This window comes from Sinohyriopsis cumingii, chromosome 1, assembly GCF_028554795.1.
Source record: "Sinohyriopsis cumingii isolate HCF-2022 chromosome 1, ASM2855479v2, whole genome shotgun sequence".
NCBI classification, from domain to species: domain Eukaryota; kingdom Metazoa; phylum Mollusca; class Bivalvia; order Unionida; family Unionidae; genus Sinohyriopsis; species Sinohyriopsis cumingii.
Genome location: NC_142961.1, coordinates 176,885,757 through 176,913,159, shown reverse-complemented (window position 1 = coordinate 176,913,159; position 27,403 = coordinate 176,885,757). Strand labels below are relative to the sequence as shown.

General features: G+C 36.6%; 1 protein-coding gene across 3 annotated transcripts in view; it reads right to left on the bottom strand.

Annotated features, from left to right (window-relative positions):
- Nucleotides 1–9,103: 9,103 nt before the first annotated feature.
- Nucleotides 9,104–27,403, bottom strand: part of LOC149808447 (leucine-rich PPR motif-containing protein, mitochondrial-like) — a 162,202-nt gene continuing 143,902 nt past the window's right edge. For all 3 annotated transcript variants that reach the window (XM_089977347.1, XM_089977366.1, XM_089977356.1), the window contains exons 34-37: nt 26,704–26,772; nt 26,295–26,382; nt 17,744–17,865; nt 9,104–12,919 (exon numbers count right to left, since the gene is read on the bottom strand). In XM_089977347.1, the coding sequence (XP_089833473.1) occupies nt 12,836–12,919; nt 17,744–17,865; nt 26,295–26,382; nt 26,704–26,772 (363 nt within the window). In that variant the 3' untranslated portion in view covers nt 9,104–12,835. The remainder of the gene's footprint in view (nt 12,920–17,743; nt 17,866–26,294; nt 26,383–26,703; nt 26,773–27,403) is intronic.

The following is a 27,403-nucleotide window of genomic DNA, read 5'->3' as shown; positions in this document are numbered from 1 at the left end:
TCGCCTCACACAAAACCTGAAGTGTTAGTTCAAATCCGTGTCAGCGATTTCGAAGACGACATAACTGAGCTTTAATCAATGCTCTCCAATTATGCCACAAAACCACGAGTCCTGATTCACGCCAAAAGAAATTTCGTTCGGTCCATAAAAAATAGCATCATATCTGAGAAACGCAAAAAGGAACTTCCAGAAAACTGAGAAAGACGGCTTACACCTACAACGTAAATGTATGAGTTCAAGTAGTGCGTAAAACTTAGTCAAATTAAATTTTTATAGTCAAGACGAAACGATCTCTTTTCGAACAAGAAAGCAGACACCAAGCGACAATGGCGATCCGTGTCACACAACACTTTTCAAAATGTATATTATCAGAGGTTTGTTCTAGCGATCTGCACGGTTAAATTAAATGTTGATGTATTTTGCAATAAGACGGACACAATTTCCATGGGATCGCCCATGGTACGAATGTTCGTGCATTAGTTTAATTTTTAAAAATATTTTTTTTTTATATAAATCGCCTATAGGATAGACCCAGTAAAGCATGGCCATTCTCGTCACTGTCTGAATAGCTACTCAAGTCAATTCGAAGCGAACGCGGTAAGAAAATAAGTATAGCCAATGAAATGGCTTACAACGGGTGATGCATTGTTTTGTTCTAGGACTGTGTGGCATAATAATCCCTATGTTCTTGCGTTGTTACCATTACAGTGCAGACAGACTGAAATGTGAACTTACAAGCCCTCTTTGTGTGTGTTGTACCATTTCCTCTTACCACATCAAAATACTGAACGTCACAGTATTGGTTCGCGTTTTCAAACTGACCATTTTTTTTATATCTCACTTAAACATTTCGACATAAACACTCACACTCACATCGGTAGAGTCAGAACAGACGTGTTACAGTATTGAGGGGCATGTTATCTTTTCGTTTTCAAACTAATAAATTTGGGGCTTGTATGAAGTAAAGAACCGAAAGTACAGTGAAACTCAAAGATGATGACCCAATCTGTCTGTCTATTGATGCGTGTATTTACTTAAGAAGAAATATGACTTCTAAAACACAAAGAGATACGGCGAGCATGATTAGATCAAACACAACGATGTTTTCCTTCACGCCCGTGTAATTTAGAGTTTCAATCGTCTTTGAAGACAAACTTGGTCTCCTTTTGTAGGGCTTGAAATAATAAAAGAAACTGAAAAATCTTAAGCACTTTGCTATAGATAATTTCATCAACAGACTAAACAACATAAATACCGTTACAACAATAGAAAGCCTTAAATCTTCTATCAAAAAGAAATGCATAAAAAAAATTAAAGATTAACGATAACTAACCAATGAAACCGAATTTAACAAAGGCAATGACATGTGAAGAAATGCCTCTCACTTTGGAAAGGTAGGCGAATGTACTCTGTCATGCACCATCAACTTGAAAAAAATTATAAACAGAGAGAAACCTGAATTCAAAATTCAGTTGTTTCCTTTTCTTCAAAATTGTTTCGTTTCTTTTTTCTTTTTTTTGGAACAAATCTAAGCACTAATATAGAGTGGAAAAGGGAAAATGCACATACAAGCTTTGATATTTCTGAAAAAATGAGGGGATATTCCTAACGTTCAATTTTTTGGGGGAACTTGAAGCGATCGCCAAGTTGATGGTGCATGACAGAGTACATTCGCCTACCTTTCCAAAGTGAGAGGCATTTCTTCACATGTCATTGCCTTTGTTAAATTCGGTTTCATTGGTTAGTTATCGTTAATCTTTAATTTTTTTTATGCATTTCTTTTTGATAGAAGATTTAAGGCTTTCTATTGTTGTAACGGTATTTATGTTGTTTAGTCTGTTGATGAAATTATCTATAGCAAAGTGCTTAAGATTTTTCAGTTTCTTTTATTATTTCAAGCCCTACAAAAGGAGACCAAGTTTGTCTTCAAAGACGATTGAAACTCTAAATTACACGGGCGTGAAGGAAAACATCGTTGTGTTTGATCTAATCATGCTTGCCGTATCTCTTTGTGTTTTAGAGGTCATATTTCTTCTTAAGTAAATACACGCATCAATAGACAGACAGATTGGGTCATCATCTTTGAGTTTCACTGTACTTTCGGTTCTTTACTTCATACAAGCCCCAAATTTATTAGTTTGAAAACGAAAAGATAACATGCCCCTCAATACTGTAACACGTCTGTTCTGACTCTACCGATGTGAGTGTGAGTGTTTATGTCGAAATGTTTAAGTGAGATATAAAAAAAATGGTCAGTTTGAAAACGCGAACCAATACTGTGACGTTCAGTATTTTGATGTGGTAAGAGGAAATGGTACAACACACACAAAGAGGGCTTGTAAGTTCACATTTCAGTCTGTCTGCACTGTAATGGTAACAACGCAAGAACATAGGGATTATTATGCCACACAGTCCTAGAACAAAACAATGCATCACCCGTTGTAAGCCATTTCATTGGCTATACTTATTTTCTTACCGCGTTCGCTTCGAATTGACTTGAGTAGCTATTCAGACAGTGACGAGAATGGCCATGCTTTACTGGGTCTATCCTATAGGCGATTTATATAAAAAAAATATTTTTAAAAATTAAACTAATGCACGAACATTCGTACCATGGGCGATCCCATGGAAATTGTGTCCGTCTTATTGCAAAATACATCAACATTTAATTTAACCGTGCAGATCGCTAGAACAAACCTCTGATAATATACATTTTGAAAAGTGTTGTGTGACACGGATCGCCATTGTCGCTTGGTGTCTGCTTTCTTGTTCGAAAAGAGATCGTTTCGTCTTGACTATAAAAATTTAATTTGACTAAGTTTTACGCACTACTTGAACTCATACATTTACGTTGTAGGTGTAAGCCGTCTTTCTCAGTTTTCTGGAAGTTCCTTTTTGCGTTTCTCAGATATGACACTATTTTTTATGGACCGAACGAAATTTCTTTTGGCGTGAATCAGGACTCGTGGTTTTGTGGCATAATTGGAGAGCATTGATTAAAGCTCAGTTATGTCGTCTTCGAAATCGCTGACACGGATTTGAACTAACACTTCAGGTTTTGTGTGAGGCGATACGGTACATCATTGCTTTTTACTTCCTCAATGAAATCGTTTCATCTTATTGCAAAATTACATTTGACTAGGTTTCATACGCAGCAGGTCCCTGTATATAAGGAGAGTGTCTTAGCGTCAGAGTATTCATTCCGCTCTCAAACGATCAAGAAGATGGAAGAGTCAGCACAGATCGACCTGCTGGTCAAATATTTGCTAAAAGTCATACGAAAGCATAATTCACATGCGAAAGTGGCAACAAAACTTACTCTTTTGATCGTTGATTTGATGAGAGTCATACGAAAGTGTGTAAGTGCTAATGAAGTTTGCTATATCTGCAAAGGTAAATGGGTATTTGTCTCCAGAATACCTGCTTCGTCTAAGAAAGAGAGACAAAAGTCAAGATACCTAATATCGTTGTCAGGAGAAAGGACACTGGAATTCAGAGTGCCCTACGAGAAAAGAGAAGAAACAAAAACAAGACGAAACAGAGAAGAGGGATTCAGAAGAAGAAGAAATTGAAGATGATGAAGAACTTGTGCCAGTAAAGACATGGAAATGGAAAAATTGACAATGTGAGCCGATGCGTTGGCCCTGATGTGAAATTTCATACTACCTTCTAAAAGAGAATAGACCAGAAAGAAAACGTAAGTGTCTCTTGGTCTTGACATTGTATAATAAGGATGGCGTGTTTTGTTTTTACTCACACTTTATGAAATTGTGCTCTTTCACCTCTCTCTATCCCTCTGGATCATGTTTTAGTTAGAATTGAAATGGAAGGATGTTTTCCTTCACGCACGCTCTTTAGGCATGCAAGTCGGTAAACAATAGTCAGTCTATTCATCCATCATTTTGTGTCTTGATGTTTCCTAAATCACACACTGATGCCATAAAATAACGGGTTAAATGGGTTTTGTAGTGTTGGGAGTGGGGGTGGGGTGTAGGTGTTTGGCAGAGTTGGTCATTGCAGGTGAGGGCTTAGGTGCTTTCAAAAAACTTTTTCTTCTTCACTCTGTGTTGATAGTATATTTGGGGTTTGTATGCGTTCGCGTACGTTTGTGTGGATAGTTTATTTGGGGTTTGTATTATCTCCCTTCTGTGTTGATAGTATATTTGGGGTTTGTTTTTTCCTCTTCCCTCTGTGTGTGCGTGTGTGTGTGTGTGTGTGTGTGTGTTCGCGTACGTTGTGTAGATCGTATATTTGGTTGTTTTTTCTTCTTCCTCCCGAGTGTGGGTAGCATATTTGGGGTTTGTATGCGTTAGCGACGTTGTGTGAATAGTATATTTGGGGTTTGTATGCGTTCGCGTACGTTTGTGTTGATAGTTTATTTGGGGTTTGTGTTATCTCCCTTCTGTATTGATAGTATATTTGGGGTTTGTTTTTTCCTCTTCCCTCTGTGTGTGTGTGTGTGTGTGTGCGTATGTCTGCGCGCGTACGTTGTGTGTGTGTGTGTGTGTGTATTGGTCTCTGTTTGTCTCTATAAAAACTCACTTTATCCCTATCAGATACACTCTACCTACCTACCTGCAGTAGCGTGTATTCAGGTCAGCCACTTGCAACACTGTTGACATTTATCCCCTAGTGTTCAGTACAGTGACGTCACTGACGCTGGAAATTTTGAGACTATAAATATCGACTTGGGGATTTCCACATTTTGTAGCTATACATATATACTAGAATTCATAAACAGGAACGTCACTCAATCTGAGGCTATAAAAAGATAGTGGGATTTTCCAAAGGAAAAACCCACAAGTTGGAGCTATAAATAGATAGTGGGATTTCATAGGAATTTCAGCTGATTATAGATACATAGGTATTTATTCACGATCGTCACAGAAGTTGATATTGTAAGTAGTTACTAATTTTATCCATTTTAGTCTAAACCATTGTAACTTAATTTTCGGGGATATGTTTATTTTCCTTTAAATTCTGGGACAATTTCGTCATTTTAGCGTTACTTTTAGTCACATCCATTTTGTCGTTGAGCATTTCCTTGATTATAGCTATTTATAGCATCATTACAATTATGCAAATTTTTGAACACCCCAGCAAGATTTCAGGTCTTGGTAATGCTTTATATATAAATCTCACGCTTGTACTAGTGTATGTATGTTTCTGTCTCTGTTGTGTTTGACCCTCTACCATCATTGTCTCTAGACAATCCCACCATGTTCAATTCCCCTTGACGCTATACAGACCCACCATGTTCAATTTCCATATGTTCAATTCCCCTTGTCCCTAGACAGACCCAAACTCTATTCCCCATGTTCAATTCCCCTTGTCCCTAGACAAACCCAAACTCTATTCCCCCCATGTTAAATTCCCCCTTGTACGTAGAGTGACCCACGATTTTTTCACCATGTTCAATTCCCCTTGAGGCTAGAGTGACCCAAGACTTTTTCCCATGTTAAATTCCCTTTGAGGCTAGAGTGTCCCACGATTTTTCTCCATGTTAAATTTCCATTGAGGCTAGAGTGTCCCAGGGGTCTCTGTAATGATAATTCCCATTGAGGCTCTAGTATCCCCATTCACTACTTCTGACCTGGATCTGAACATCTGCATTCCTAGTCACATGACTATACAAATCTCTTAACCTACATGTCAATGACATCAGTCACATAGTCACGTGATATCGATAATAAACAAATGTCCAGAGTTGTTGTATATAGAATTTGGACATATTATATAGACGTCACCTAATGTTTGTAAATAAATATAATGCACGCTTAATTCTCAACATATTTATTCTGAGAACAAAGACCAGAAACCTGTCGGTATCGCAGCAGGGTGGAGAAAAATATTTTCATGAAGTACAGAGCACGTGTCAGCGAGGTTTTGTTGGTGTCATGTGACTACTACATCGACATGTGCTCTGTGTAGTGAATCTGGTTTTCTTCACATTACTGCAACATTAACATATTTTCGGTCGTTGTTTCCACAATAAATATTTTGAGAAGTTTTTTTTCTTCATTTTTCTATAAAAAAAATTAAGTGAGTTTCATTTATATGTTCGATTTGTTTTCCTACAGGAACACTTGAAATGGTGTAGTGTTGATATCACGTGACTAAATGACCTCTGATATCATTTTAATTATTTGCGTTCATTTTGTTTTTTACATACTGTAATAGGAAATGTTTACTTTCTATAAGCTCAATCAATCAATTAAAGAATTTAAGTCGCCTACGCAGCTAGTGCTTTCGCGACTGGTTAAGCAGGAATGGAGCCACTACATTCCCGCTTTTATGTGCGAATGTAGCACTTTTTAATTCATGAACATGTCCAGCCAAGGAAAGGAGGCAAGGGGCTCGCGGGACGCGAAACGCAACAGGAAATCTGTACGCTCAGAAACGGTAAAGATCAAATCAAGTCCAATTGTACTAGTGGACAGAAATCTATTCCAATGGCGTGTAATTTTCCTAATCCTTTGAGTTGTATAATTTCATTATTATTTTTAATTAAAGTTGGAATTTGGTGTACTTTTGATTTTCCGAAATGTTGTCAATCAGCTGGGTGTCAGGCACCCTATACATGTTTGGGTCACGCTGTGTTTCCTTTCGGTTTTCACTTTTGATGGTAGTATACAAAGGATCGAGTTAGGGTTGTGGGGATAGAGCTTTTATCGAAAGAGGTCTTCAATAGCCAAAGGGAGAACCTCATATATATTGGCAATTTGAATGTCGATGTCCGTTTTCTTCTTTACTCCTTCATTCTGTGTTACTCTCTCTCTCTTTCTTCATGCTGTTGTAGTGTTTGGCTGTTTTGCTAGAGTTTGCTGTTCTGCTTCAACTCGACTTCCATAGCCTTAGATCTTGATGTTTGTGACTCATCTTTTATTGCCATGATTCTTTGTTAAAAGCTATATTGAATTTGGAAGGTATATTATGCCCTTTTTTGTTGTATAAATTAGTATGTTTGGTGTTGTTGTTTATTTAGTTCTGCCTTGTGTGAGGGGCCTGATGAATAGGCTTAGGTCACCTTAGTCTTAAGATGGTTGGGGCCTAAGAATTTTTTTTGTTTATTTATATCTTACCACTCTTGTTGTCGTGTGTATCTGGGCCTGATGGTGGGAGTATACAAAGTTATGGGAATATATGTGGGGTTTTTTTCAGACCATGATGGTTAGTAATGTGTTAGCTGCATGCCTACATGTGGGAAAAAACCCACACACAACAACCATGGGCTTGCACTAGAGCTAGCAGTCTTACCATACTGCTTTAGCCCTTCTATTAATTGCTATTATAATTACTTGTGGGTGTATTTATATGTTGCCATGTTTGTTAATGTGTTTGAGGTACCTTATTATGTTCATGTATGTGGTATCGATGTTTTTGTTGCGTACCTTGTCCCAAAAATTCAGGGTATGTTGTAGGGGAATGAATTTTCTTTTGGTAATCTTGGAAACCGACTCGATTATGGTATCTGGGACAGGTGTTGAATGTGTGGTCCAGTGCTTCTGCAGCAGGGCAATGTGGACAGTTAGGACTTTTAACATTGACCTTAATCAAGGCAACTTTAAAATTGACCCTTTTCTAAGAAATTGAATACTACTTAAAGAAACCTAACTCTGACCTCAATCTAAGAAACTTTAACAATGACCTTAATCAAAACAACTTTAATACTTACCTTAATCTAAGAAACTTGAAACACTGATCTTAATCCTGAGTGTAGACACACACATGGACTGACAGACTTGCATACAGATGTCATAATGGTTGCCATGTTGGGTTTTGCTAATATATACACTCAACAATAATAAAAGTCAAAACAGGGCAGTTTTTTTAATGATCAAGCAAGACAATGAAAAATCTTCATGTCATTGTTTGTGGAAATCCTTAAAGTAGTTCAAAAGAAACCTCAATGGCAAGATTTTGAGGGTGGCTGCCCAGGAGGCCATTTTCCAAGGGGCATCATTTCCATTTATGACCAGCTAAAGTAAACCTTAAAAAAATATGTGTGGCAGTTTCATCACAACCCTTATGGGAAGAATACATAAGATTAAACATCTGAATGTGAATGGAATGGACACCAAATAAAAGGCTGCTGCATCACTTGCCTGTTCTTATGTCTATTAAGCTAACAAAGCCAAAACAGCATAGAATGGCAGTCCGAGTGATCTACTGCTGGTACCATGGTATGGTACTTCTGATGTATACAAAATGGGGGATAATGGACCAAACTTCAAGATCTCACCACTCTTCCATGCTTGGGGCATAGTTCAAGATCTCCCTGCATACTAAGGATTGTTCCAGTAATACATACTTGGGATCCTAGTAAGGCACTTTAAATGTGGAATAGTCACTGAATAGATGCATTTAGAATTCAGTATCATTTTGATATGAATTCCTTGAGTAATCAGAGTACCATTGCAGATATATTAAAAAACTCTTCCTCTGGTGCCTTATATAATGAAACCATGTGATGACAATAGTATGGGTCTAAAAACTGAGCTATATGCTGCATCTTGCAATATCCAACCGAATCAATGAAGAAAATATTGCTGGTTTAATCTATACTTGCTTATCAGTCGAGTCAAACTGCAAACAACAAAGATACTGATCTGAAATGGCACAATGTGTCTGCTGATCAGGGTTTATCTTGTTTTTCCTACTGATTACTCCTAGCAGCACATAAGGAGATGGCAGATCTGGGTCTGTGCATTTTGTAGTTGGATTCGACTTATATGCATTTGGTATCCTCTTAACTTTACAAGCTGGTGGGATGGACAATGACTAAACCTACTCCCATCTATTATATTCTGGTGATAACCTTGTTTCAACAGGTGTGTATGACAGTGTAGGCACTGGTAGTCTGTTGCTTTCCCTTGCAAAAGTAACTAAACTGACTGATTTATAAATTCAGGTGAAATACTTGACCACCACTGTTTGGTGTCAGATGACTAAGCAAACATCTGTTGGCAAATGTTACCCCGAATTAAGCAATGCTTGTATGCAAGATGCAATGATGACAAACACAAAGATGACATCTGCTGGCTAATGTTACCCTGAATTGAGCAATGCTTATATGCAGCATGCAATGATGACAAACACAAAGATGACTTAATGGATTTATTCTTGATGGTTCAATAATAATTACATGAACAATTATCAGCTTTTCTCAGGATTTGACATCTTTTCAAAAATAAAGAAGCAGCAGAAATTTGATCCTTTTTCTTCTAAGAATTCAACACGTCTTGCCAAATTATTAACTCTGGTTTATTTTGGTACTAAAGCATTATAGTACTTCAATAAACTAGTGAAATTAATGCCAAATGTCAGGTCCCATGCAATAAATGTGCTATATCCAAATTTTAACAAAGGTGTTATAACAAGGTTTCACTCTATGTTAAATGGAACAAACCTACCGTTTCTTTTACTATGAATTCAGATTCGTACTGACATGCTGTTAAATCCTACAAAAAAAACATACAAATTCGCTTGCATAATTTAAACGCAAGCCATAAAATCACTGAATTCATAAAAAATATTCTATTAGGGAAATTATGACGACATTACTGTCAAACAGTTTATCTATAAACAGTATTCTGGTCAAGTTTTCATATGATATTCTGTTGTATGCAAACTGTAAGAAAGAAACTAGTTAGAATAACAGCTCATATATGCTAGATAAAAATACGATGCATGGCAGTGTAGACACTAAATTCAGTGTTATGTAAAACATTAGTCTCTATTTGGTCTGAACATTTTATTTTTCTTTCAACACAACAACAAAATCTGAAAACTATTCATACAGAAAGAACAGGTGTCTATGTACACTGTGTGTTAGAATTAGTTGCAATCATCCAGCAAACACTATGCAAATACCTTTCTTCTGGCAGTGCAACCACAATAGTCGAAAGATTTGCAACTTTGATCATCACAAGAAAATTAGGGTCATCAATTTCTCATCATAAAATAATTCACGCTGATGATTTACATTCTTGTAGTAAGGAAGCTGTAGATCAACTGGAAGTGACATCATACATGATTAATGGCATTTATAAAAGTGTATTTTTTTGTTTTAAAAATGAAATGTATGCATTATACTCATTTACATAAAAGCCGTTATTCCATGAACACACAAGTGATGCTCACAATTAACACATCTTATGGTGATCTCTATAACAAATGACTTTAGGCTTGCTATTATTATAAGCAGATCGATACAGTAAAGGTGTACTTTATTTAAAGAATGCATATTTATACAAACTGATACCAATGCAACAGTCACTTTCTATTTTTGCTGAATCCATAGCATGCTGATGTCAGCAGAATAATTTTCAGAAACAGTACAAAGATCAAATGAAAACCAGGATTTCACAAACCAGCCTTACTGCCTCCACAACCTGTGTTATTGTTGCAGGGCCTAAAAATGTATTATCCTTTGTTTACAAATGATATCGACATACTGTGAATATTGGTTCAGATTTTTGAAATCACATGCTTGGTTTTCTCAGGTTTCATTGTATCTACAAGTTTAAATTACAGTTACCATGTATACTCACTTACAAATTGGATACAACTGCAAAGAACACAGACTCTGATCTACATTGTTTGATTACTCCTAATAAAGTGCAGAGACCCATATCTGCCAGGACAGTATAAAGTTTGCAGTTATAATATAAGCATGTATATATGGTACTCCAAGAACCATCAGTGTTGTATCAAACTTGAAAATTGTAACGCAAAGCTACCAATATGACAGGCTGTGTTAACAATGTATAAATGTACCAGTATTTAGACTTCAAACTATTAAATGCAATTACATGTTCATGCCATAAAATACAATTATGAACCTATTTACATTTACAAATAATCATTTTAATACACAATGCACTCATCTCTTTAATTCTACGAACGTTCACAAAATTAACAAAGAAAAACTTCATTAAAAATGGGAAAAATGTTGCAAAATAAAATTATTCCAGGAAGTAACATTACTTGTTTACTGAAATTATCAAAAAATATACTAACATCCGATTATATTTTTGTTCAGTTCCTCCTTTTAAAGCTTTGCCAGTAATCAATGCCAATTTTTTTTTACCCACCTTATGGACAGAATAAAAGCTTTTCCACATTTCAATCATTGATGAAAGATGAGAGATGTCAAAAAAAGAAGCGATGAGCCGTTACTTGCACATTTTGGTTAAAATACTTCAAAAACTAAATATATTACAGGTCTCAGTGAAACACTTGCCTGGTAAAACAAAGAAACCCAAGTGAGCCTAAGATCACTCACTAAACCGACATCTGCTTAATAGCCTAATGCAAGAGTAGCTGACCTAGAGGTCAGTGTCAGTCGGATGCTGTTTTGTTGTTGTATAATTACTTCCAATGATGTTAAACGTATATGTTATTAAAACAGTTTTTAGTTTTTCAAGACTTGTCTACTTTCTTTTAATATCTTCATCCATACCTTAAGTCACATCGTTTGTCCAATACTGGATGCATCATATCAAATTCTACCAAATTCTACTGAGCATACATATGCCTGAGTCTGTGTGTGTGTGTATGTGTGTGTGTATGTGTGTGTATATATATATATATATATATATATATATATATATATATATATATATATATATATATACACACACACACACACACATTTATTTAAATGTTTGCTTAATAGCTGATTAACCTTTTCATGCCAGAATGCTGTACAATTTGGTCAAATTCTATTAAATGATTTCTGAGAAGTCATTTGAATGTATTTTTGTTTTTAGTAGTGGTGTTCATATTTGCTGTTGAATCCAAATCATTGGTATAAAACTGAAAACCCTTTATGCCAGGATGCTATGTCAAATATGGTCAAACTTTTGCTATGCTATTTTTGAGAAGTCATTTCAAGGTTTTTGTATATTCATAATGGTGGCCATGTTTGATCAACATCATTTGTATAAAAAAAAGAAAGGTCATCATACCAGGATGTTTACTACATAGGGTTAAAATTGCTTCATGTTTCTTGATATGAAGTTGCAACTGTTGATGGATGGATGATGCAGGGCAATATCATACGTTACAGTCAGACAAGTTAAAATCTGAATTAGTTAAAACAATTATCCTTAAATAAATAACATTTTGTTTTTGTGTATTCAAAAATACTTATGGCATTCTATCTTGGGTTGTGCAAACTACCCTAGCTAATCTAAAGACAGGCTCATTAATATGGCTAAAATGCATGTGATGTCAACTGTAAAATACTATGTGGTCCTTAGTTGGAAACCATACAAAATATCTATGTAGAAGAGTTACTGTAATTCCTCTTTAATGTTGGTTCCATGTATACATCATACACTGATGCATCAAAATCCAATTTTCTAATTAAACAAACACTACACAAAGAACTGGAAGTCCAGAATGCGTGTACAATTTTTAATGTTTACTCTATCAGTTAACTTTATTTAATTAAAATGGGGATAGAGTCAAAGCAAACTGGTATGTGAATTTGGAGATAACATTAAAATATACCCCTTTGTATGACTGGCTCATTATATAAATGTGGAATGAAAGGAGTTTACACCATCTTTATTAGCTTTAAATTACCTGTGCAATATATAGCACTTTTTTCCTCTTAGTACTTGACCATATGACATGTCTGAGGCCAATAAGTCTAAGAATATTGATAAAGCTGATGGCAGTTAATATGTCCTAATTAATTTCATTCAGCAGAGAATTTGGTGCCCTTTTCTTACTGCAGGTAGTAAGTTAAGATACTGATGTCATCATCTCATGTCCTTCCATGGCCTACTTTGAGGTAAATCTTCACTTTATAAGACAGGTTTCATTAAGCTCTCTGCTGCACAGAATCGGAATCTGAAGATGAATCGCTGGACTCCTCACCCACTTGCCATGGTTTATTTTGGTTTCTCTAATAACACAAAAAAAAGAAATGTTATTCTTAAAGGTCACCAGCCATACTCCAACATTTTCCTATCACATTTGCATTACATGAATAAAAGTAGTTATACTCGCACATAAATTTTTTTTTAATTGGGGTAAAGAAGAAATAATAATTTAATTACTCAAAATAGAAGTATACAATGCTGTTACCTCCCCTTAGTTATGATTTCCCACCTATAGAGGACGCCAACCAGAAATGATGTATATTTTCCCACACAGGTCGAAGTACATGCTTCTTGTTGTCAAAAAATAAACACTATAAGCTATGGATAGGGAATATTTAGAACTAATGAAAACTAATTTACTGCTCAGCCTTATATTTATTTTATTCAGCCATATAATTTTATTTTGTTCCGTGTGTGTGTGTGATGGAGGCACAAATTAAACACAAATTTATTTCCTTTCTAATTTGTATGGAATAATGGAGCAAATATGATTGACGATATTGACCAGTAATGACAAGCTTTCAATTTACACGTGCACACACTAAGACAATTTGATAAATAAAACCAAACAATAAAATTAACTGGTAAGAGCTTCATATTGCAGCAACTAAATACTGACAAAATGCTCAACATTATTCTCTCTCTCTAATGTGTAATCTAGTGTGTATTGTATGCAGCTGTGTTAAAATGTGAAGCCTAAAATTAAGTATATTTGTTATAATATCTCATGTACACTACCCTTAGCAAAATGTATACATATTATGTAGAATATTATCTGTTAAGTATTATTGTTTTATAAATCAATATTGATAATTTGACTGGAAGACTTAAACCGAGAATGTTGTTGTGCAGATGCATATATTTTTTTGCATAAAAAATGTATATAAATATTTTAATTAGAACAAGCAAGATATGCCAGTTTGTGTTTTCTCTCATAAATATGTACGTTACGAAATATGATTATTTTCTATCAAAGAATATCAAAATAGTTTGTTTAAATTTAGTTTTTTTTTCCTAAAACCTATCTTACATAGCATCTACTTTTTTGCTGAAGAAAAAGAATGTACAAACTATTGTTAAGTTTGGCTGAATTGTATTTTGAGTTGGGCTGAATTGTATTTTGAGTTGGGCAGAATTGTCTTTGGGCCAAATTCACTATAATCCAGCATAAATGATACAACTTTCCCATCCCTCCCCTATTGGATCCCACAGATTAAATCCACTTTTTTCTGGTAAACATGGTCTTTCGGAAAAAGAAAGAACCCTTTTTCCCATCATCGCTCTTATGGTTACATCTGTATGCAACACAGTGCACCATATTTGCTGTACAAAAGCACAATCATATGCTATATCACATAGACATTTTACGTGGGGAAATTAAACACCTGAATGGCTAGGTTGAATAGAAGGGACAAATGTATGTCGTATCCAGTTTTGGCATATGGAAACTATCGATTGTTTACGGAGATTGCCGAATAATTTTTTCATTTAAAAAAGTGGAGTTTTAAGTCTAATTAAACATTTTTGTGGTGTGCATACATAATCAATGCATTTTGTTTATAACTATAATAATATTACACATTTGTACAAAATAGGTGGCCAGTGACCATTAAACAATCACTTCTGTCCATGTCTTTGATGAGAACAATCCACAGAAAAAAATGTGGACACAATATAACAATAAACAAGCAGCACATTTATATACTTGCCCTCTGATAATAGTCAGCTATGCAGGAACCTAACACATCAAACCTAATGTGCAGAAACAACTATTTTCCTATTAGATGTACCATGAATGTGAACTCCTAACAAGAGACTCCAGACTACTTAGTTTTCCAAAGCAAGAATATCAACAAACTTACTCGAGCATAAAAGTTGTTCTGCGAAACCCCATGTTTTTTGATTTTTGAGCATACCTTAGGTACAAGCCTTCTACAGTAAGTTATTATGCAAAAACATTTTCCTGTTATTGCTAACAGCAACCTCGTACCTTGACCTTTAAATACCAAAATGAGTATGCACTCCATTACCTAACAAGTGAGTCATCAACTAACTCTGGTGAAGGTACAATATCTATGACTGAAATGTTTGGTACAGAAACTATTCTTTCTGTCAGTGAACTTGACCTTTAGCTCTTTGACTAACAAAATGATGGTTTATTCCTTTATCTCAAGTTAAGCCAACCACAAAGTTTGATCCAGGAACATTATGTAAAACTCATGTCATTGTGCAGAAACTATTTTTCTTCTGGTAACAGCAACCTTGACCTTTTGACCCCAAAACTAACTGGCTTCTTCCTTACCCCATCTACAGGCTATCCACTAAGTTTGGCAACTGTAGAACTTGAGTCAATGTGCAGAAATGAAACTGGCAACATAAATAAAAAGGGAAGAAAAGGCCAGAAAGTAGCTGAAAACTCTAGTTATTTGTCGATATGCAAGGTTAAATAGTACAACACTCCCTCGATAACTCGCGCCTCGATAAATCGCGAACACGTTTATAACGCGGGGTCAGGCATGGATCCCATTTTTAAACCAGAAAATACCCCAAAAATTGATCCCTATTTGTTGAACTTGAAGAAAATTGCGATCAAAATTGGTAACGGAAACTCTGATGTATCGCTCGTTTTATTGTCAAAAACAGTAGATAGGACCTGGAACATTTAATCAACACTATGAAATATCAAATTACAATTTTTTACATTTTCTTTCCAAACGACATTCCTAGTACAGTGGTACCTCGGGTTATGAACTTAATTCGTTCCAGAACTCGGTTTGTAACCCAAAACGTTCGTAACCCGAAACATTGAAATCAATGAAATAGAGACAATCCGTTTCAAGATGAAAGAATCATTCTTTTTTATTAACATCCGGTCATTTACCTGACAAAACGCAAAGAATACGTGTACTTCACGTATTAAATAAAGAGAAAGAAAACAGCCAAATAAATTAAATGTAAAATAAAAAAAGATTTAGTCCATCTTTCTTACCAAGAAAACAATCATGGGAAATTTGTCACTTTGTTTGCTATTCTGAATCATTAGTTTCAGGAGTTTCTTGTCGCTGTTTCTTGGCAGCCAACTGGGAATCTTTCTGCACCAAGAAACTATCAAGGGAAATTTGTCGCTTCCTTTGCTGGAGAATCTTTCTGAAGTGGGCCATCACGTTATCATTCATCAGGTTTACTGCCCTGTTTGCAACAAGTTTGTTTGGATGATGGTTCACAATGAAGTCTTCGACGTCTGCCCACTTGCTGCAAATTTCTTTAATCCTGGCAGTTGAAACGGTCACTGGCTCCTCATCATCGGACGACTGCTCCTCCTTTAATGTCTTTAGCTGTTCATTCTGAAGATCCACAAGCTCATCTGTAGTGAGCTCTCCACTGTGGTCCTCAATCAGCTCCTCCAAGTCGTTGCCATCGACCTCCAGGCCCATTTTTTTTGCCCAAAGACACAATCTCAACCACTACAGCTGTTGCGTCTGCCTCTAATCCTTCAAACTCTTCTCTCTCTGGTACACACGATGGCCAAACTTTCTTCCAGGCAGACTTCAAGGTACGGGTGGAAACATCATTCCAGTAATCTCTCAGAGTCAATTCAGTGTCATTAGTGACCTGAAAACACCTTGAGAAGTGCTCCTTTGTGTACAGTTTCTTGAAGTTGGAGATCACTTGCTGGTCCATGGGTTGAAGCAGAGGAGTGGTGTTGGGAGTTAGTACTGCGTGGCCTTCGTTTGTACTGTACGCGATTGTTTGTCTCCAACGTTAAACCTTGCTCTCTCTTTCTCTCGCCTCCGTTCGTAACCCGAGGCACTGTTCGTTACCCGAAACAAAAATTTTTCGAAGTTGTTGTTCGTAACCCGAATTGTTCGTGACCTGAGGCGTTCGTAACCCGAGGTACCACTTGTACACCGCAATTAACGATATGTAAGGAAATTCTGAGCAATGAAAATGTCACTCACACCAAGTGGAGGCAGTACTTCAATAAATAAATACAAATTAAATAATTTTTTATCTATTGAAATTTGTGTTCTAGTTCTATCTTTTAGTTCCTTTTAAGTGTAATCATCATAAATGCAATGTGTCCTCTAGTAATTAAATGTAAAATGCATCAATCTACCGTATGTCCGCATGCGTTTCTCTGAGAACCTAATTAAGTGCTGACCGTGTTTTGATAACTGACTTCTGGAAGCATTTGTTGCATTGTTGCACTGAATTAAAAGCTGGCCTCCTTTGTATGATCATGCTGAATTTTATCCAGATACAACCCAATGCTGGGTATAAGACGAGACCAGGTCAATACCTTGGCTTCCTCTTTTCACTTCATTCCACTAAGCATCGTGAACTTTATCCTATCTGTAGAGTCTTAGGTCAGCATAAATAAATGTAGCTAAAAGTACCTAATTTGTTTCATACAAGGTATTTTAAATGTATTATGTTCTTTTAGCAACAATGAATAATGCTTACCTAAAATGTACTGTTACAGATAGGATAAAATCTGTGATTTTGTGTGGAATGAAACATCCAGTTTTGTGACTATTAAAGGTATCACTATGCTATTTCAGACTACTGGCAATAGGGAAATTGCATCACTAATTCTAAAATGCTATTACAATTTTATTTTGAAGAGGGACAGAGAGCAGCATTATGTAATCCACTGCATGTCTTATTTGTGATCACAGTAAAATATGCCCTGATATGAGAGAGACAGAAAGAAAGAGAGAGAGAGATTATTTTGTGAAGAGAGTTAGTTCTGGCAGATTGGAAAACTGAATCAAAAAAATGAAAGGTTAATTCTATCATTTCTCATTTGACCAGTTCATAATTATTGTGAAAATATTTACACGTACCTGTCCTATTTTGCGTAACACAGTTTCCTCATACTGTTGTTTGACTGGAAGTTTCAATTTCCAGTTATTTTTTTCAAGGTACTGATGAACTTGCTTTGCTTCTTTGATCTGTCCTCTCTGACCTGCAAAGAGTAACATTCATGCAAGTTAACAGACCTAAATGCCTTTAGTGGCATACGACATACTGAAATGGCAAAACAGTTACATTTCTCCAATACTTAAAAGCCCTTATGCCAGTATACTTTTGGTGAAAGATGGTATATAAAAAAATTGAGTGGTATTTTGAGACAAACAGGTTTAAATGTTCTACTACTTTTAGTAATCAGTGCTCAAAGAAATTTTTCTATGACAAAGGTCCAGGGCTGATGACTTAAATAAAGTCACAAGCCCAGACTCCAATTTCCACATGCCCAAAATTTCCCATTTTTTAATACTGTCACGCAACGTTGCAATAGCTACAATTCAAATATAAATTCAACAGGGTTCAAATTGGTTTGAAGGTAATGCAAGTATCATTAGTGTTCATCACTACACACACTAGGGACTGGATGGTCTGGTATTCAAACTTCTCTACTGGATTCTGTGTGAATCCTGGTCAAAAACAAGTTGACATATGTCGATGTGTTCTTTGAAGCATGTGCAAATAATTAATAACCCCCAACCCACTTAATGGGGGGGGGGGCGGGCGGGCTGAAGTGCATCAAAAAGTAAAACTCAGTCAAACAAGAGTTCTTAAATTTATTTTTGTCTGATTTTGTTCAGAGTTAAGTGCTTCCTAAACTGGTTTCAAAAATGAATTACACTTAATCTTCCAACAAAGTAAACACTCCTGCTTAGCATTCTATATAACAAGCAAAATCCTACTTCAAAGAAATATTGCTGCTGTTCACATACTTGTCAAAAATATAATACATTAGGTTTAAACATTTTCATTCCAGGCAATGATATGTAATAACTTTTGTTCTTGTACATGCATCTAACATCACTTTGATTTACCTATAATGGGTTGTGCCACTTACTGATCCAACCTGTGCATATTAGCACAATGGGTTCACCCATTGCAGCCTTCAAACACATCTCACTAGCTACTTTCAGCCATTAAATAATGTGTACTGGTGGTTTACACCTGACCTCTGACTTTAATTGCCCCTTTCAAACTGCCCAAGGGACAGTTTTACATCAGCCCCAGTTATGACTGTTTACCATTTATACATGCTACATGCAATGAGCATACTCTAAAAGTGGTGGGATGTTTTAAATAAAAATTATATAAGATTACTGAATATTGTATTTTTGCAAAACATAATTGTGTCAGGGGGTTTGGAAATACAAAATCTATTAGCATGAAAGACATGCTTAAATTTGATTAAAATCAGATCTCAATTTCATGTAGACACTGGTGCATTGCGCTGCGTTATGGAAGGTATGTCAACATCTTGAAAATACATTTACAAATTTCATCAGCATGATCCAAGTTTCCTCAGGCAAGTAAGAGTTCTTTTGACAAGCCTGATGGGCATTTGACTTAGAATACATGATGGCTCAATCTAAAGTTAGAGGGGCCCTGGGCACTGGGCTATTGGATATTTTAGCACTGGTAATGGTAGCCAGTTTGGATGGCAGACTGGCATAAACCTGGAATAAATTCAAGGAAGGATGATTACTGTCAAATTCTCTAAAAATATATGCAGATATTTCTTCTGAAATATCTTTAACTCACATGCAAATGTATGAAGATATTTAAGATATTAACTGTATATGTCAAAATGGTACAAAAGTGACTTCCATTTCTTCTGTGTCAATACTTCTTTCCTACCATGCAGCAAACAAATTGCTTCGACCCTCTACCATAATGACAAAAACTACATTGCTTTCAAATCTGACATACTGACACCTTTTTACAATGGCAGCATGACCAGAGCTGTCCAAACAATGCCTTCTTCATGAAGCAAAAATTCAGCTTGCATTGACTGAATGGTCATGTAGATAAGCTCTAGTGACTGTTTAAGGTAGGGAATCCAATAACTGGTTAGAAAACACCTGACTGTGAATGGCAGGTGACTGTTACATACAGGAAATTTATATAGGAAACTTGCCAGAGGGAAATTTGAATGGTCACTGTGAATATGTACCCACTGTGAAAAGATGACTGTTTGTACATGTGTTCACTGTCAGAGATGTCACAAGCAGTATAAAAATTCTCCTACATGGCTGAGGTGATACTTCTCTGCCTATATAGCATGATATTAACTGAATAACCATCAATTCAACGTGTCAGGACAAATCTTTAAGTCAAAATGGAGTCAAAAATCAAACTCTGTTAAAGAAAAATACAGAACATGATGCAAATGTTTATAAGTTCCATAACAAATTTAATTTTAATCCATGACATAAAAAGTAAAAGAGTCAAATGATAGGGCTACAACTCTAAACTGTAGTGATGTGATGACAGACGCAGGTCCATAACGTAATCATGCAGAGCTAAATCACACATCCTGATGGTGAAAACATATTGTGTAACAAAGCCTTATCAATAATGTTGGTTTCACTGATATGCAATTAAATTCAGACAATTGGGAAATAAAAAATTTCATGCTTTTTATGAGGATTATATTGGCAAAATGATTAGGACATAAAAAACACCAAAAATCATAAAATACTGGCAATTTTCAACTTTGTAGCATAAAAAGATAAGCTTCTTCGAGAAAAAATACAAATGAATAATTTTTTTAATAAATATTTGAGTCATGTATTGTTTCAGTATTTCTTGTAATTAAACCAACTTTATGTTACACATTCTTAGCCTTAAACGGGGGATGTATCCTGGATTCTATCCTTGTATTCTTTTCTCTTCTATTGACACAAATAATGGCAACAAGTCACAAACACACCCAAATTAATGTATGCTGTTTTGCACGTGTCAATTATCATCCTTCTATGAAATCTTAGTAACAGTAACAACTGAAGTTTTGTTAAATGGAAAAACCAAAATTTCTGAAAATTGGAGCGCAGTATTTACATCAGGCTAATTCAAATAATACAAGCTGGACCAGGCTGGTCTCCTACAACAGTTGATCACATTTCAGACCTGCCAATCCTGATGAGTCTATCTCAGTAAGGCAGTTAATTTTTTCCATAAGACTGACCAGCTTTCAGTAAGGTGTAACAAAATATCAATAACTGCTATTCTAAAGCTGGAAAATGTAATTAAACATAATTAAAAGTTTGACGCATCAACAATAAACATTATGTTCAACTGAAAAGTTTGTAAAGCACACAAAGACTTTTTTTATTTACCACTAGTACAGTTGCACAAACTCTAGTTTCAAACCCTATCCAGCTCAATGGCTTGTTGCTGTCTCTCAACTTGGGAAATTCTTTTCCATTTCACATGATGATGGCAATCACATCTCCTGCCATGAGACAAACTCAAATTGGCATGTGATGTCCAATAAACATAATGGTGTCCTTTCCTGCTTTTATTCACAAGAATCTGAATACTCCTTTTTATTCTTCTGTGTTATTAACACTTTTCTAGAAGCTTAATTTCACTTTTCGTCTTAAACATGCATCACTTTCTGGACAACATTTTTAAAAATTCCATAATCAACAGTTTGATCATGCAGAAGCATGAACAAATAGGTGCAGTTTAAAGCGTTGGGGTGCTGCTGTAAAGTTAGTCTGGTCCCTGACTAATTTCACTAATTCTAAGATAAAACCCGGATCCAAATAAAACAAGGATGAACCAATTATCTGGATTTTTCGGCAACGATCATTTTTCCATAGTTTTTGCTAGTATGCCGTAAATTCATATTTTAAGGGTAATTTTCAAAAGACTTATGGCAAAATCGTAAGAGTTGACAGGTCTGACATTCTTGTGGAGTGTGTCAACTTGTACCCTGCGAAACAAGCTTAACAAAATAATAACATTTCTTAAAAACCCTCCCAACCATCAAACCCTTCGATCTGAACTGGAGAAAATTCCAGTGAACATAAAGGGGGATGCAGCCCTCTTATCCTGCATACTGAAGCTAAAGCTAGCAGTCAACATGGTCTTATGATGGTGATCTTATCGACGTGTAGGCTAGAAGTTCAATAGGATTTGAATCTAGCCATTTAAAAAAAAATTATTGGATCCCTTTTGAGACCAATATTGTCTTAAAGATCTGATATGTGTCTATCCCTCACAAACATGTTGCCACGATACCGGAATTTGGTCATGATTCGGGTACAACTGTTTCTCCTCCAAGAACAGAGCCAGAGAAAGTCAGCCAGTTGAGGGATACAGGCATGCAGATGGGCGATATAGATGTTACTCACAAGACTCTCTCCACAAACAAGGTTTGATTTGTCTGACTCGCAAGGCTATACTAGTAAAGGCCAAGCATGTAGAAGAAGAGGATGGTCGATTCAGGTTGGCCAGAATCTTCCTGGGTGTATTATTGTTGGGAAAATTTGATCGGTGATAAAGGGCTTGTGCCCTCAAAGAGGGGCTATCAGAGTCATCTTCCCATTCTGATCCCATAATTGTGGCACCATAGGAGAGGTGGCACAGGCCCACAACCCCTTTCAGATGGCCAACAGTGAATCTCATGGCTCAAGCTGGGATGCCCTTGAAGTTTGTGAATCCGAGTGATGACCAACTGATGGAGGGGACATTGTGTGATGGACATGGCCCCTTCTGGATTGATTCTCAGTGAAGCCACTGATGCAGCCGGAAGGTGTTTGAATGTTGATATGGAGATTGTTGCACCCAGAAAAATGCAAAATCAGAACACTGGACAAGTGGTCTAGTACCTCCCTGCTTGAGGATATAGATCACCACAACAGTGTTGTCGGATTAAAAGAGGACCAGTGTGCTCCCAGGAACAATCTTTACAGAAATTAAAGGTATTGATGAAAGCCTACCTTCCTAGAATATTGATGCACTGAGGCCATTCCCCAGGTGTCGCTAATCATAGTGAAGGTCAGCAACAGGTTGGTACTAAAACCTTGTGCAAAGGCAGCGGTACTTTACGTTATTTCTGCCTGGTGTTCTTCAGCAGGATTCCAATGGTCAGCCAGCCTGGATTGCCCCACTGATGTAGGAATGATCAAATTTCATGTGTGATTATGACTGCTTGATGAAGAGGATCTAAAACGAGGTGCCAATGTGCTGGCAAGGCCCGCATAACGAGACAGCCTAGGGGGGTCAAGTCTGCTGCTGTATAATAGCTGAAGAGTTACAAGAACTCTCCTGATGAAATCCAAGTCTTGATGGAAACTGACTTGACAAGTTCAATGATTCTGGGAGTGTGAACACAAGGGGATATGCCAGATTCCATTTGGTTAAGAAGTCTGTGCCCAAATTGATGAAATACTGGGATGTAAGGAGGGCTGAAATTTCATCATACCAAAAGTAACTCATTGGGTAATGTGTCCTTAGCACATGCTCCCACACCTTTTATGAGCAACCATATCCTCTGTTATCAAAAGGCATCCATCTCCCAATCTGATGGTACATCATGTAGACAGGCGAGGTGATCATTGATGAACGAAACCTGAAGCACCTCAAACTGACCTGGATCAGCCAGCCCACCCATTTCTCTTATGAGGGAACAGGGATGTCCAGTGAGCAAAATCTGTTTCATACAGCCACTGTACTACTGCATGATAGGGGTCAATGCAGGTGCACATGCATCTATCAATGACTCGTCATCCTTACTGTGTGCCGGTTATCATCTGGCCTTGACAGCTCCGCTCAGTCGTATCTTTGCAAGACAAGTGCTCTCCCTTGAGTATAAGCCATGAGTAATCTAATATCCAGCATTGCCAGTAAAGACAGCACTGCCAACGTCACAGTCCTTTCCCACACTGCCAGTATCTCCAGCTTATCCCATACTGTCAGCATTGCCGCAATATCAGCCTTTCCAGCACTGGTGCTGCATATATGTCAGTCTGGCCCACACCTGTGCCAGCCACTCCAAAACTGGCTGAAAGGGCAGATGTCTCATCAAAATCACCAGTGAAATTATGTTATGTTGCCCACTGCCCAGCCAGATGGACAGATCTATCACTGAGATCCCTGTAAATATTGTGAAGCTGGCCCATTCTGGCCAAGAGGTCTCCATACTGGAATGGCTGGACTGCCGATAATGTCGGGGCGACTGCCAGTTTCAGCTGGACGGCGGGTGTAGGTGCGGCAGTATTATTATTATTATTATTATATGGATCCAGCTGATCAATTGTAAATCCCATGCACCCCCACTTACTGGCCCGAAGGCCATGCTGGCATATATGGAGGCTTACCCCATCCGGGTTGCCTAAAAATGGGGCACATTTTCCTAATGTTTTCTCAGATTGAAGAGTGCAGTTTCGACTGCTGTACCAATTGACGCATCTTATGCAGTGATGGATGGTCCCATGCTTTATCCTCTCTGTCCCCTGACGTAATGGTATGTGTTGGTTCCATGATGAACTTAAGCCATGGTAGGGGTTGGGGATTCCAGCGACCCCCACAAGGCTTGCCACTGAGGCTGATTTGGGGTGGAGACTAAGGTGACAGAGGTATCCAGCCATGACCTCGACTATCTCTCTTTTCCCTCTGCCACCTTCTGAAGTACAGCAGAGCATGTGTTTTCCAACCAAACACTGCATATTTAGCTCCTTCCCTTCAATGGTGAACTGGGCAATCTTTGTGCACGTACATGTCATGCATGTAGTAAACATTCCTCTTGAAACTACACAAGCAGACAGAAAATAAAGCATAGATTAGAAAATTAGTATGTGACTAGCTAGCTAATAGTATAAATCATCCAACTCTGCAGCCTATACTACATACTGTAGACGCTGTATATCAGAAACAATGTATACATAACATAACAAAGCAGGAGTGATGCTTTGAAATTGCATATTGACTGATTAAATAAATATTCTTTGGAAATGACACAAAAGACACAAACTAAAGCAGAAACTAGCAAAGGGTTCAAATTACTAGATCGCTAAACACTGCCGTAGCGAACAGACCCATAAACATGTTGTATCATAAACATGTTCTATATTAAGCTAAAGCACAATGCATAGTTAACAGAGAAGGGACAATGTGTGTACATACTATAAAATGAACCAGTCATGGTAGGTTACCATGCTCCGATACAAGAAACAAGCCAAAGTAGAAACAAGCAATATGTTGAAATTTCTAGGTCGCTGAAACAAAACACTGTTGTGACCACATGTTATAGATGCTGTGTAACAGAATATATAAATAAAGAAAACAGAATCAGGGTAAACTTGCATGCTCTGAAGTGGCCTGTAGAATGCTTAATTGATATATGCTAAAACGACACAAACTACATAAACAACACAAACTATATAAACAACACAAACGACATAAACTAAAGCAAAAACTAGTAATGTGTGAAATAACTAGGTCGTTAAAAACATGGTCGTAACTAACAGATCGGTGAAGTGTCACATCAGAAACCTATGTCCCTGTTTAAAACTTAGGCTGCATACTTGGTTAATGATAATTATATCAAAACTGCATGAAATATGAATAAATTAAGCATAATTATCAAGCAGCATTTGCTATTAAGAGCTCTGTAGCAGACGGAGTACGCGAATCGAGTCAAATGTAAGCAAGCCCATAATGACCTTGAGTAAGGTCAACGATGGCATCTTGGGACGGTGGTCCTACAAGATGAAAACCCAACAAGTGACAAATCACTCAAAATATTGGCAGAAATTGTAAAATAAAGTACACATCCTACAGTAAATCTATAAATCTGCAGTATAAATGCACAATGAACATTGGATGGGTGTATAGGAATACAAATAACAGGCTGGATTGTTGGAGGCTATTGTACTGTGTGCGTCTCAGAACACAGTGAAGCTAAAAACTAGCGAAATCTGATGGTATCAAGGGGAGGTAACAGGCAAGGGTTACTGCCATTTATCTATCTAAACGTAGACATTATGACAATTTTCATCTTTTTGTAGCGCTGGATTCACGAGGTAACATAATGTGATTGGGGAACGTATTCAAGGAAAAATGTACATTTTAAAATTTGAAGTTGAAAACTTTTGTTCTTTGTTTTGATCCTTTTGACAAGTATCTACTAAAACTGCTGTAAAAAATAGGAAAGCCATTACCAGTATTTATCCAGTATAATATTTCTAACAATGTGCATCCTGTTGGTGAATTGCAGCAATGGCCTAAGGCCAGTACTACAGGTGGCATCCAGTAATACCTGATCCTTTCTGCTCTTAAATCTAAGGTGTAAAGCTGTATGATAATTTCTCCAAAGCAGTTGTTTGTGATCTACATAAGTATAAGGAAAAGATTTTAAGAGTACTTTCAAAATAATTTTAAAAAGGTTTTATAGGAGCATGTCCAAGAAATAGAGTAGAGTCATAATTGTCCAGTCATTCGAAATTTAAAGAAAATCAAATTGGAAATCAAACTGAATCAAGTTAAAGCAAATACACTATTGATGCAGACAAACTGTGACAGAGTTCACAAAGCCCCATCCAAACTTTTAGTAAATGTGCAGTATAACTGCCTCCTACTTACAGTGAAGAGAAAGCTCACATTCCTTCACCAAGAAATGGCTTGCATCACTCTTCTGCACTATGTTCTGAAGGGCTGTAAGCAGTTCCACCTGATTAAAGATAAAATATGAAATACATAATATAACAATGCTGACAGATAATTATGGCAAAATTGGAACAAAACTGGCTGTGCAGTTTAAAAACACTTTCAAAAAGGTCAAAAATCTGACCTGCAAAAATTTCTCCTGACAAGTTTTAAAGTCTAACATTTAGTGGATTTATAAAAAAATTCTACATGATCTGTATGTGCAATGATATTAACAGGTGTGACATTACCATAATCTGGTATCTAATATATGCAGTAAATGAACACACATCCTGTTTTTCTTTTAATCACTAATGGTAATCAAAACATTTGATTAAATACTTACATTGTTATCTTCCATTATCTTGGAAATTACATATGTGGCATGCAAAGATGATCGCATATCAGGGTATTTCTGTAAAGACAAAAAAACGTTTTTAAAACTAATATATCATCAAAGACTTGTAGGTCCATACTGCTAATTAGGAGAATATAAAATTACCCCCACTCCTATTACATGTCAATAGCAGTATTATATTACCTGTCATTATTGCCTTGCTAATTTTTCCTTATCAGAGGGAGGCTGATGGTCTCAGAAAATAAAAATGGAATAAAAATGATATACTTATCTTACAGCAGGTTTGTCCACTAGTAGAATTTAGTAGCAGATTATGCTACTTGGTGCCAAAGTATTTGGCCCAAGAAAATATGCCTTCACTTTGCACAAAGGAATGAAGGTAAAAGGAGAAAATAAGTCAAATGCAGCTCTCATAACATCCTCCAAAGAAAAGCAAGTTATCATGTAGTAGCATTTTACAGAACCTAAGCATAACAGTTTCCAAGCAGTGCCATCAAAAAGCAAGAGTAGAGCTGGGCACTGTGAAAAGTTTTGTACTGCAGTATACTATGGCATTTCCCCAAAAAGCAAGAGTAGAGATGGGCACCGTGAAAAGTTTTGTACTGCAGTATACTATGTCATTTGCCAAAAATATCACAACACATACCACAGTATCATGCAATTTATTAGGGACCAACAATTAAATGTT